The sequence below is a fragment of the Aquarana catesbeiana genome, linkage group LG03 (assembly GCF_042186555.1).
Source record: "Aquarana catesbeiana isolate 2022-GZ linkage group LG03, ASM4218655v1, whole genome shotgun sequence".
In the NCBI taxonomy this organism is placed as follows: domain Eukaryota; kingdom Metazoa; phylum Chordata; class Amphibia; order Anura; family Ranidae; genus Aquarana; species Aquarana catesbeiana.
In genome coordinates, this window is record NC_133326.1 from 77987915 (window position 1) to 78001667 (window position 13753).

The 13753-nt window shown below is 42.3% G+C and overlaps 1 protein-coding gene across 1 annotated transcript; it reads right to left on the reverse strand.

The window, feature by feature from the left end:
• Window positions 1-4438: 4438 nt before the first annotated feature.
• Window positions 4439-13498, reverse strand: LOC141133912 (unconventional myosin-Va-like). Its single transcript, XM_073623528.1, has 3 exons — window positions 13277-13498; window positions 11502-11582; window positions 4439-6084 (listed from the first exon to the last, which is right to left on the reverse strand). Exons 1-3 carry the CDS (start codon window positions 13496-13498, stop codon window positions 6052-6054), a joined length of 336 nt encoding a protein of 111 aa, XP_073479629.1. The 3' UTR covers window positions 4439-6051.
• Between the last annotated feature and the right edge of the window lie 255 nt (window positions 13499-13753).

Consider the following 13753-nt stretch of genomic DNA (forward strand, 5'->3'; position numbering starts at 1 on the left):
TTACAGAGGACTCATCTGGGTATCCAATCCAGGATTTCCCAAAAGCGCATTAGACCATCTTTTTAAATAAAGAGGTCATATCCATCTGGTGAACGGCTTTCAATTTGGAGCACGTTGGGTGGATTCAATATATTTGGTGATGGAATTCTCTTTTGCTTGTGAGACACATCATTGGAATTATGGACTTTAAAAGCATAATTTGATTAATGTTTTTTTCACTATTAATATATATATATTTTTTGATATTGCAATTTATGTATCTTTTCACTTTGTGTTTGTATGATACAAGAAAATATGGCACTTTAATGCACGTATTCACTTTAATTTATGTTATATAGGAAATATAATGGTTTTAGCACCCCCTATCACCCAATTTTGTTTCACCCCTACTTACATATATGTCCATTGGTTTTAAGACCCGCCCTGTTTTCATTGTGTAAACTGTGCTGGAAATCCCCAAATTAGGGGCAAGGATGAACATCGATCTTCCTTCCTATAGAATGCATATGCAGTGTCTCCAAGTGCAGAAATAATCCACATTGTCACCAACAGTGCACTGCATTACCACCTCTGCAATGCACTTACCAGATAGATGAAATGTATAAGCAAATACACATCCAATTCATATTTTGCCCAATGTTCATCAGACTCCAACAGCTCAGGTGCTGGTGATCCTTTCTCTGCATATAAAGCTCACACCATGGAGCCCATACAGAAAAAGTATATAGTGTAGTATTTTACTAAAATATGACCAATTGTACATAAAATAAGCAATCCACATGGAAAGTATATAAAAATGCAAATAAACTCACTCCAGAGGCCACCAATCCAACTTGTGGAGTTGGCGGTGTGATGTCAGCCCACACAGGCCCCACCCAACACGTTTTGTGCGCATGCATGTCCCCAGGGGACCCCCTGAGCACTCACTCATATTATTATGCACCTGTTTTTAAATAAATTCTTTAAAAAAATCAGTTCAAGCATGAAAAGAAAAAAAAAAAAAATCACACCATTTTGGTGTAATAAAATAGCTAGACAAATTCTTGAATTTTTAAAAAATTTTTTTACATTTTGCAGTGATAGCTTATTAGTTACAGTGTTAATGATGCAAATATTTGCTAGGCATGACATTACAGAGTACAGAATATAACTCTTAGCATATGGACTTCTTTATTATTATTGCCTAAATGAAATTCAGCAACAACAACCTTTTTCTTTCAAGTATAAGTATGAATTAAGAAAGGAGTCCTATTCTGGTACCTAGTTTAGTAAAGAATAAGTTACATCTTAATGTCATAATGAAATAAACGCGAGAAACATTGTATCCTGCACCGTGTGCATTGACCACCTTGACTAGAATAGATCATGCATGGTGAACGTTTTTCAAAGATCTTATTTTTTTTTTTTTTTTGCCCATCAACCAATCCACATGGAATGATAACCAGTATTTGATACTCACTATTCTTAAATGTGGTAAGGAAGCCATTTTTATACTAAAGGACGTATTCTCTACACAGTCTTAAGAGCTTCATTTCAAAAGGTCTCTCTCCCCCAGCTGCAAATTTGACTTTCTCTCATCTGCTTGCCAATCACATACGTGCAAGTCCTCCCCTTTCCTCTTTTTTTTGATTGGTTGTCACTGCTGTTTGACAACCTTGTGAGCAAGTTTGAAAAAAAAAAAAAAAAACCCAAAAAACAAACTATATGAAGGCATTATATCAAGAATTAAGCACCCAAGGGGGAACGTGTATCTGCTAAAAGAAGCCACTTAGGTGGATATAAATAAATCTAGATACAAGTGTATGGAGAAAGCTTTAATGAGGTTGGCAGGAGGAATTCTTTATCAAAATTTAAGTATCAAAGCTTTTAAAATATGCAGTTCAAGCGATGCTCGCATTAAACACATTAGGTTAGTTTACTAAAGAAAAATGAATTAATGTTAATTTAGCAAGAAGAATTTTCCCCACATTCACCAAGCTAAGTAAAAATTAAACTACAAAATGAAAATTTACTTTGTAGAGTGAATATCCTCAATTCTTTTTGCAAATTGACACCAATACATTTGGTAGTTTTATCCCAACGCCATTTTAACACTAAACATAAAGATCTTCTATATCAAAACTCTTGGTATTTAAAGTTGGCCATACACACAGATTTTTTTTTTGCTAAACATGGATGGACAAATCTCTGTGGCTATCACCGGCTGTCAAAAAAATCTGTACAGTGCATCTGGCTGGATGTAAGTGCTGTTCGGCTAACCATTCTCTGCCCGACTCCTTATGCCGCGTACACACGGTCGGACTTTTCGGCTACAAAAGTCCGACAGCCTATCCGACAGACTTTCGATGGACTTTTGGCAGACTTGCGGCAGACTTTCTAACGAATGGACATGCCTACATACGATCACACCAAAGTCCGACGGATTCGTACGTGATGACGTACATCGGACTAAAATAAGGAAGTTCATAGCCAGTAGCCAATAGCTGCCCTAGCGAGGGTTTTTGTCCGTCGGACTAGCACACAGACGAGCGGATTTCTGGGTCCAGCGTAGTTACGACGTAAAGATTTGAAGCATGTTTCAAATCTAAAGTCCGTCAGATTTGCCGCTGGAAAAGTCCGCTGAAAGTCCGGGGAAGCCCACACACGATCGGATTGTCAGCCATATTTTGTCCGTCGGCGTCCGGACTTTTGTAGAAGAAAAGTCCGACCGTGTGTACGCGGCATTAAACTTTGCAATTAAAGGATGGCAAGCAGGAAAGGTACCAGCCAGAGCCACCCATGGATCACATTTTGGCCAGCCCATCAGGAACTGGTCAAAATTTGGTTTGTATATGGACAGCTTAATGCCTGGTACACACATACAATTTTTTTTCTGTTCAACCTAGCGGGCTGAATGAAAAAATCTGAGGAGCTCACTGTACTATGATGTCAGTACACCGATCTCCCCAACTGAGCTGTTGTGTGCTGACAAGGAGACTCCAGCCCCCCCCCCCCCCCCCCCCCAGAACACACCAGACATTGACTGTTAGCGCTAACCGGTTGCTGGTCTTCCAACATTCTCGTTCCACAGAAGCCGGACATTAGGCCAGCTTCTGTCGGAAAGGCTGCTGAACACACTGGCCGAATGTCGCCCGGTTTCTGTGTACCAGCCTTCTTATAAAGATGATAATGTCACACATAAAGAAGCTAGATTTGTCTAGCATGGCAGTCTTTATTTTTTTAGTTACCGGGACTCTAAATGTTAATGTGCCTGATTTCTATGGCACTAAAACATGCAGTTCATAGAAAAACCAGTGGCAGGTGTGGGTTTCGCTGGGGATGAATTCTATGACACCCCCCCCACATTTGATGTTCTGGTTGCACACATGTAATCAATAAATCCGAGATCATTTACTAAAGTTCTTTCTTGGAAACCAAGAACATTGACTGCATCTGGTAGGAATGAATCACTGTTTCGCAGATAATTTTCCAACTGACTCGGTCAATTTTTAGATTTTACAATTTTTACTTTGTCTTCTATCGAGCCAGGTGGTGCTGACAGGGCCACCTAAGACTCAAGTTTTAGCAAATTCAGTGGGAATAAACAAAATTCCAGCTTACAATGGCTAGCTTTAGTGTCCTCAAAGAAAGGAAAGGAGAACTGGGAATTGATTAAACTACTTTACACCTCTGAAAATAGATTTAAAAGCATATAGATTTTTTTCTTATAATTATATTTAGAGCAAGATGGACATACAGTAATTGAGACACCTAAACCGCATGCAAACAGAGGGAAATGTATTTACCTTGCATCTAATTTTCAAGCTACCACGCTGTACATCGGTGCGAGGACTGTATTTACTTGGATGGGATGCACATGTTGCCCCCTTCCCTGGTGGTCCTAGTGGCGTTCCTGGTGGTCCAGTGTGGTCATCTGAGGGGGGCTGCGCACCTCCCCCTGTTAGGAGAGTCGCCGATCGGCTCTCCTCTACTCGCGTCTGTCAGACGCGAGTGAGGAAAAGCCGATCAACGGCTCTTCCTATTTACATCGTGATCAGCCATGATTGGACACGGCTGATCACGTGGTAAAGAGCCTCCCCCGGAGGCTCTTTACCAAGATCGGTGGAGCAGTGTGTCAGACTGACACACCGCTCCACCGATCACTGCGATGCACGCCCCCACGGGCGCGGCGGCTGTTATCCTGAAGGACGTTATATGACGCCCAGTCAGGATAACTGAACCACCGACCGACCGTCATTTTGCTGTAGGCCGGGCAGGAAGTGGTTAAGGCTTCTATTTTTTTTTTTTTATATATTTTATTTATTTTATTTAAAAACAGCAATTTTTATCAGTAATCCATATGTGCTTAAGGTGCCTGTTCCTTGTTTCCAGAGATAAGGAATCCAGCCTATTCTGTGGCTTACCCTAATAAACAGATCACATTGGACTGTAAACATACTCGATAATAAAGAGATGAATATTTTATTGTGTAGTGCCGAATACGGATATCGTAACATTAGAGCAACACAAAAACACAGCAGCACATTTTATATGCATAGTAAACCACGGTACTAACAAATAAACATCATCTACATTACATGTAAAGCTGATTTCTTTATCGTCTAATACTTTTATATAATTGTTCTTTTAACATAAATAATGATGTGGTCTGGCTATTGTTACAAGTGTACACAGGTATTCATACACCTATAGTGATGAAATGACCGATTACCATATAGTCTACCACAAGAACGTGTAGCTTCCTTTCTGCTTCCAGTGAATCACGGAATTACACTAAGAAAATGTATTTAAATATATTACATGTAACCTGTGTTTATCTCCTATTAGGACGGGAATGGCTATTTTAGGAACACAACTGGTGACCCAGAATGGCGTTTTATTATCAAGGCAAATTACCTAAACAATAGGCTTTAAGGACAATTCCACTGTATGCGTACCAACTGACATCTTTCTATCAGTCTCTTATACATGATTTACAAAATGCAGAAGATGTACAAGTCATGCATTTAGAGATGCAGTGGTGGACTCCATAATGCTTTAATTGCAGCTTACATGTCTGGGTGATTCACATCCAAAATGATATGAGGCAGTGTGGCTTTCTTTGATGGGACCCTATGGGCCCTCTCTATGGCGAACAAGTGTGAAAGGTATCATCCGCCATATTGTCCTTAAGACACATTTCAAGGAAGTCTTCAGGTTGTTTGCCCTCTGCTTTCTCAGGGAAACCAACCAGGCGAATATTGTTCCTCCTTTGGCAGTCTTCCATGTCTCCGAGCTTATCTGTATGAGCATTTTAACAGTGGATATTCTGCACTTTATGCTCCAGAGGGCGGACTACATCCTCCAGGTCACTAATTCTCTGTTCAGCTTCAGTAGCCCTTTCTCTAATGGTCTGTACATCCTTCTTTAAAAACGACATCTCAGCCCTTATTCCATCAATGTGTTCAGTCAGTGTGGCCTGGCAGGTACATATAGCCTCCATAATCTGTTTTAGAGATGGCTCCCCCTCCCCCACCTCTGGCGTTATGTCCCCCAGTTCTTCCTGTGGTAGCCCATCCAGGGAGAGTCCTCTTCTCAATCCCTTAGTTCTAGGGGGCAGCGGGCTTACCTTGCCAGAGTGAGAGGGGGGCCGATCCGTTCCGCTCTGCTGTGTATTGCTGGGGCTTGGTTCATCTGCCTCATGGCCGCCGCCATCTTGAGATCCCCAGGCATACTGAGAGGTGCTCCGCCGAGGATTCCATGGGCGCTCGCCCGGATTTAACCATACCACAGCGGTCTGCCAGGTCCAGAGTGAGTACTGAAGGCTTTGGTGTGGAGAATCTGTGTCTCTGACACCCAGGTTGGCTGAAGGATTCGTTGTCCTGCACGGAGCTCCGGCTCAGCGCTGTTCACATACCAGCTGCTAGCTCCGCCCCCCCAGTGTGGCTTTCTTTACACACGAGCGATGAAACCTAGGCTGAGACTACCTGGGATCTGAATGGTTTCTAAAGCCAGAGATGATGGGTTAAAGGGGAAGGTGACAGGGAAGATGTGCTTGGCATCTATTAGCAGCTAAGGAGCGTCTTTCCGGTCCCTTAGATGCAACTGTGGGAAAATAGACAAAATCATTTTAGATCAAAGTATTTCACAATTTTACTGGTTATACACATTCAGAGTAGGCACAGTCCTGTGACTTCAAAAGGAACGAAAGTCCCAGATTTAAAGACTGCAAGCAGACAGTGCTTTTGTTGCAGAAGAGGTAAGGAAGGTCTTTTCTGCAATATAATAAACCTACCTGCCTGTCCGCAGTCTTCTTTAGCATGCACCCAAGTACAGATCAGTTTACATTCCGACACAACGTCTGTGTGCCAGGATGACTGAACTTCGGGCACATGTGCAGGACTGATATCATCCCACGACAGCCAATTAAGATGACCACAGCCTGTCACATGGAGGAAGCAAGGGAGAAGATGCCAGCAAGGGATGTTGGACCACTAAATTGGTTGTGAAGACTCTAGGTTTTTTACCTTCATGCATTATATCAATCAAAGCTAGTGAGGCGGGGGTGGGGCTGAACCACGCTCTCTGTCTTATGGACGCAGAGAGCCGACTCGGAAACAAGCATGCACGAGTGCCCCCACAGCAAGCAGCTTGCTATGGGGACATTCAGCAATGGGGAGGAGCCCAGAGCGCCAGCCAGGTAGCTCAGAAAGAAGGTTTGCGCTGCTCTGTGCAAAACAACTACACAGAGCAGCTAAGTATAACATGTTTATTTTTTTTATAATTTTTTTTTCCTTTACAAACACTTTAAAGCTATGTTCACACTTGATTCTGATGCAGCTGACAGCACGGGACCGCTGTGCAATTTTTACCCAAGTTCAGACCTAAAACGGAGCCAATGACACACAGGACCGCTGTGCAATTCGCTCCGTACTTCCCCTGGAGCTGTATAAACCAGGTTCCATTGAGAGTCGGGCACACTCTTCTGTCATGCAAATTGGATGCGGGGAAACCCACATCCAATTTGCATAAGTGTGAACCCAGCCTAAAGGAGAGGCAAGTACTGGGACTTTAGTTACGCTTTAAGTTGACCATGCACTGGTAAAAATCTTGTTTTAGGAACACTTGTTCAATTTTCTAATAGTTCGTGGGTCAAATCAATTTACTTTTTGACTATACCGATGAAAAAATCTGAAGCAGGATGGAAAATTTTTCTTTAAAAATGTAATTTCTAACAGTGTATGTGGTTTCTGTTTGGGGAAAGTCCACTTATTCCTAAATCAAATGTTAACAGCAAACACAATTTTGAAGTACTTTCTAACCACATACATCAACTCATTAAATGCACAGATAAATTTCATTAGAATGTTCATACGAATATTCCTACGAACGTTCCATCCTACATACTAGTGTATGGCCACCTTAAAAAGGTTGTTAAAGTAAAATGTTTTTTACCTTAAAGTGGCTGTAAAGGCACAAGGTTTTTTACCTTCATGCATTCTATTCATGAAAGTAAAAAAAAAACTTCTGTGTGCAGCCTGCCCTCCCTCCCCCTCCCAGCACATACCTGAGCCCCCTCTCTCCCAGTGATGTCAACGAGAGCCTTGCCTCTCTGGGGACTCGCACTTCCGATTGGCTTTTAGGCATTGGCTCCCGCTGCTCTCATTCACAGCCAGTAAGCCAATCAGGAGAAGGAGGGGGCGGGGCCGAGCCACGGCTCCATGTGTGTGAATGGACACACAGATCCACGGATCAGGAGTGCGCCAGCTTGGGTGCCCCCAGAGCAAGCTACCTGCTCTGGGGGCACCCGGCAGGAGGGAGGAGCCAGGAGTACCAAGTGTGGGACCCAAGAAGAGGAGGATCCGGGCAGCTCTGTGCAAAACTACTGCAGCAGAGCAGGTAAGTAGAACATGTTTGTTATTGGAAAAAAAAAAAAAAAAAAAGATTTAAACAACACCAATAATGCTTTAATGTGTTCTCTGCTTTAAGGTAAAAAACATTTTACATGCAGCTACCCCCCCGCCGCCTCCCTAAACACTCACCTGAGCCCAATCTCAGTCCAGCGCTGTGCACATCTCTGCAGCAGCTTCTCTCCTGGCTCTCACAGGCTTGGCTTAGAGCAACAGAAGCCATTGGCTCCTGCTGCTGTCAGTCAAAACATGTGAGCAGAGAGCGGGGGGTGGGGCCAAGCCAGGCTGTGTGTCTGAATAGATGCAAACAGCCCAGCTCCAGATCGGGCCCAAAGCGGCTTCCTATGAGGGCACTCGGCGGGGGTGGGGGGGGGGGGGAGGAACCAGGAGCGGGAGACCCCAGAAGAGCAGGATCGGGGCTGCTCTGTGCAAAACCACTGCACTGAGCGGGTGAGTATAACATGTTTATTATTTTACTTAAATAAGAAAGGAAGCTTTAATGTCACTTTAAGACAGCAGAGTCCTTTACCTCTCCTCCCTACACTGGCCAGAAAATTAAATTATATTGAAATTTTAATTTCCACACATTATGAAGTGACAGCTAACAATGTATGCATTTAAAGTGGTATTAAATCCTTGGTTTTAAAAAAAATAAACAACATATCATACTTACTTGCTCTGTGCAATGATTTTGCACAGAGCAGCCCCAGTCCTCCTTTTCTGAAGCCCCCTGCTGGCACCCCTAGCCCCTCCCTCCTGCCAAGTCCCCCCATAGCAAGCAGCTTTGCTATGGGGGCACCCGAGCAGGCTTGCTCCTAAGCCGCTGCTCTGCGTGTCCATTCACACAGAGAGCCATAACTCGGCCCCACCCCCTTGGCTTACTGGCTGTGATTGACTGTCTCAGCCAATGAGGAGTGAGAGTCCCCAGAGAGCCGAGGCTCTCGTTCACAATGCTGGATCGCTATTGGGCTCAGGTAAGTATTGTGGTGCTGGGAGGCTGCTGCACACAGACGTTTTTATCTTTATGCATAAAAATGGGTAAGAACCCTTGAGCCTTTAGAACCACTTTAAGTCTTCATAACAATAATCACTGGATAGCTGTAGAGAATGAAAGGCTTATTTATCCATCCTACAAACCCTGCTAGTTTCTTTTTCTTGCTAATCACCCTCTATAAACCTTCAACCTCACCTTACTTTTTTCTGTTATTCAAGCCGGCAAAAGTTTCATACTTTTTATAATAAAGGTGCTCTGATCCCAATATTCATGAGTGGGCACAACACTTGCCCATAAAGACAGTGTTACTGGGCAAAGACCTTGGATAATGTGAGTGTCCATCCAGATTCCATGCAAGTCTATTGTGTCAAGGTGAATGCCTGTACACCCCAAAAACACTGCCGACACTGACAACTTGATTGAACCATAATTCTCATTAAATATGACCAAGCTAATACAATTCCATCACCTTCCTCAATCAAAGCAGTACATTCGCTTTAAAGTTTTACATTATGTGCAATATTTGGGTGCAAGGAATTTCAGTGACCATGAAATTGAAAGACTATAAACGCCCAAAACTTGAAGACTGTACCAACAATAACTGTTCACACAAAGAATTTATTTTTTTCTATCTACAAAGTTAAAAAAAATGCCAATTTTAACTTCTGACACTGTCGTTGACTGTATCATACATACCGTATATATGTATATAATTAATATGCCATGTGTGTATGTACAGTCAGGTCCATAAATATTGGGACATCGACACAATTCTAATCTTTTTGGCTCTATACACCACCACAATGGATTTGAAATGAAACAAACATTGCAGACTTTCAGCTTTAATTTGAGGGTATTTACATCCAAATCAGGTGAACAGTGTAGGAATTACAACAGTTTTATATGTGCCTCCCACTTTTTAAGGGACCAAAAGTAATGGACAGATTAACAATCATCCATCAAACTTTCACTTTTTAATACTTGGTTGGAAATCCTTTGCAGTCAATTACAGCCTGAAGTCTGGAACGCATAGACATCACCAGACGCTGGGTTTCATCCCTGGTGATGCTCTGCCAGGCCTCTACTGCAACGGTCTTCAGTTCCTGCTTGTTCTTGGGGCATTTTCCTTCAGTTTTGTCTTCAGCAAGTGAAATGCATGCTCAATCGGATTCAGGTCAGGTGGTTGACTTGGCCATTGCATAACATTCCACTTCTTTCCCTTAAAAAACTCTTTGGTTGCTTTCGCAGTATGCTTCGGGTCATTGTCCATCTGCACTGTGAAGCGCCGTCCAATGAGTTCTGAAGCATTTTGCTGAATATGAGCAGATAATACAGAATTCATCCTGCTGCTTTTGTCAGCAGTCACATCATCAATAAATACAAGAGAACCAGTTCCATTGGCAGCCATACATGCCCACGCCATGACACTACCACCACCATGCTTCACTGATGAGGTGGTATGCTTTGGATCATGAGCAGTTCCTTTCCTTCTCCATACTCTTCTCTTCCCATCACTCTGGTACAAGTTGATCTTGGTCTCATCTGTCCATAGGATGTTGTTCCAGAACAGTGAAGGCTTTTTTAGATGTTGTTTGGCAAACTCTAATCTGGCCTTTCTGTTTTTGAGGCTCACCAATAGTTTACATCTTGTGGTGAACCCTCTGTATTCACTCTGGTGAAGTCTTCTTTTGATTGTTGACTTTGACACACATACACCTACCTCCCGAAGAGTGTTCTTGATCTGGCCAACTGTTGTGAAGAGTGTTTTCTTCACCAGGGACAGAATTCTTCGGTCATCCACTACAGTTGTTTTCCGTGGTCTTCCGGGTCTTTTGGTGTTGCTGAGCTCACCGCTGCGTTCTTTTTTTTTTAAGGATGTTCCAAACAGTTGATTTGGCCACACCTAATGTTTTTGCTATCTCTGATGGGTTTGTTTTGTTTTTTCAGCCCAATGATGGCTTGCTTCGCCGATAGTGACAGCTCTTTGGATCTCATATTGAGTTGACAGCAACAGATTCCAAATGCAAATAGCACACTTGAAATGAACTCTGGACCTTTTACCTGCTCCTTGTAAATGGGATAATGAGGGAATAACACACACCTGGCCATGGAACAGCTGAGCAGCCAATTGTCCCATTACTTTTGGACACTTAAAAAGTGGGAGGCACATATACAAACTGTTGTAATTCCTACACCGTTCACCTGATTTGGATGTAAGTACCCTCAAATTAAAGCTGAAAGTCTGCAGTTAAAGCACATCTTGTTCGTTTCATTTCAAACCCATTGTGGTGGTGTATAGAGCCAAAAAGATTAGAATTGTGTCAATGTCCCAATATTTATGGACATGACTGTCTTACCAGGTGTTTTGTGTACGACCACATCTTGTATTATTAATCTGTACACTTTTATTACCAATACAAACTGTATTTGTTGTTTTACTGTCCATTAATAAAGAGGTTTCCTACTTCCCTCGTTATCCATTTATGACTGCGTACCCAACTCAAACACAGCAATACAAACATATTAGTAATTTATGCTGAGGCCATAAATCATTCTCAAGTGTATCAAAACATGTGGAAGATATGTCCTATGACCAAACATTAAAAATCATACCGTACCTGTATGTTGCGTATAAACGTTACCAGTACCCTTTCTTCAAACTCATTTACAGGGGTATAGAGATTCAACACCTTCACAATCTGTAAAAAGACAAGATATTATTCTTCAATTTTTTACAAACCATATGGAAAGTTTACCAGTAGTCATTTAGAATGGCGTGCTTCTAAAGATTTTGGGAAAGGCCCCTTTCTGTCCTAGCTGGACTGTGCCTCTACACACAAAGCCAGTTCCATAAAGACAAGGTTTGCTGTGGAGGAACTCTACTATCTTGCTAAGAGCCATGACCTCAATTCTACTGAACACTTTTGGAATGACTTGGAATGTCAGTGGTGAGACAAGTCCTCTTGTCCAACATTAGTACCTAACTTGACAAATACTGTTTAACTTAAAGCAGAAATATAGGCAAAACTTTTTTTTTTTCTCATTTTGGATAGCGTAAAAGAGGGTCATAACCCCTGTCAGTTTATTTTCTGCCATATGTGTCCCGTTGGGGAGATTTCCCTACACTTCCTGTCCCATAGCCAAAACAGGAAGAGAGAGGAAAATAGGGGAATCCCATAGGGACCCCAAGATCACCAGAACTAGTGTGCTCATTGGAAGATTTCCCCTATAATACTTTTCTGGAGACAACCCAAAATGGGGACTTTCTTTTCCTTTCACTTTCAATGATAACGGTAAACAAGACAAATGGAGAAGGTGAATCTCCTTAAGAGGGGTACAGATAGCAATAAAAACTGATAGATGTTCTAATCCATCTCTACTCTATATGTATAGAAAACTAAAAAAAGAAAAAAGTTTTGACTTTAGTTGTACTGTAATGGGCATAGCCTTTCTACAAGAGTGCAGGCTGTTAAAGCGTTTGTTACCCTAAAAAAAAAAAAAAAAAAAAAAAAAGGATCCTTAAAACATGAACAGCACAGTGCTTGTGCTGTGTAATTTGACCCTTTCTATCATCTAAAATACCTGGCTGGTTCTGCCCCCCTTCCTGTAAACTGACCACATTTATCATGGCTGCTGAGCCCCTGATGCCATGGTCAGTTTATGTGCCTCTCATCTCCTCTGTCCTCCTTTCCCTCCCGTCCCTGCCTGCCAGCTCATGACATTGCCGCCCCCTCCCCTCCCTTCCTGCTGCTAAAATAACTTTGTAATTTTCATGCAATCCCCAGTGTTTGATAATGTTATGTGCCCAGTGTATGTGCTTTATAAAAAAAAATGCAGTTTTATACCTTATTTCATAGCGCCGCTCGGCGCACACACATGACCGCCCGCCGCTCTCTTTCTCTCCTCTCCTCCTCCCGGCTAACGTCAGCAGGGGATTCTCAGCCCCTCCCACTGTAGCTGTCAGATTGGGGGAGGAGAGAGGCGGGCAGTCATGTGAGCGCTGAGCGGTGCTCTGAAATGAGGTATAGAACAGCATTTTTTTATATAAAGGACAAACACTGGGGCACATAACATTATTGAACACTGGGGAATGTATGAACATAGCAAAGTGGCTTTACAATCACTTTAAGTTGCAAAGGAGGGTGGAGGATTCACTATTAGTGACCATAGTTTTGGAATGGTGGGTCCAACAAACTCTAACTAAAAACAATACAGAATACAGAAAAAAACTATAAAATAACATGACTTAACGTCACTTGGTAAAATGCTGGTTGTGTAAGCAAAGTGGCACCGATTTGCAGCTGGTCATTAACATACAAAGCACAGAGACCATATGGCAAACATCAACCTTCTGGATGGACTCATATCCTCACAGTAAATACAGTCCCCTTACCTGAGCAGTGGTCAGAGCATTGCACATTGAGCAGATAGCCTCCGCATCTTCATATGTTTTCTTCTTCACTTGTAACAATTGGGCAGCCTGAATTAAGGGTTCCAGGGTCTCTTTGGCCCCGCTGTTCATCAGATTCTTGTCCCGTAGCCATTCCTCTAACTGGCTTACATTGTACCTGTACAGTGCAACACAAAATATCACCTTCCTGATCAGTACAGTCATCTCATACCTATAAGATTTTTTCAAAACACACGTTGTTTGACAGCTTGGACAGTCTTCTAAATCAATGTTTCTCAACCTTTTTTCAGCCAAGGCACCCTTTACATTTGGGCACAATCTTAAGGCCCCACACTCTAAAATGTAAAGAACTAAACAAATAGATCTACATAACGGACCAACATCCACACAAGTAGGACATCCAACATTACAGGTGATTTATTTTTACAAAACAAATATACCAACTAGTATTCCAGCATT

Coding starts and splice junctions, on each gene's coding strand:
- LOC141133912 (XM_073623528.1), bottom strand. CDS start 13,498: ATGACTGTACTGATCAGGAAGGTGATATTTTGTGTTGCACTGTACAGG. Junction 11,583..13,276: donor ATGCTCTGACCACTGCTCAG/GTAAGGGGACTG, acceptor GTCTTTTTACAG/ATTGTGAAGGTGTTGAATCT. Junction 6,085..11,501: donor CGTTTATACGCAACATACAG/GTACGGTATGAT, acceptor ATTTTCCCACAG/TTGCATCTAAGGGACCGGAA.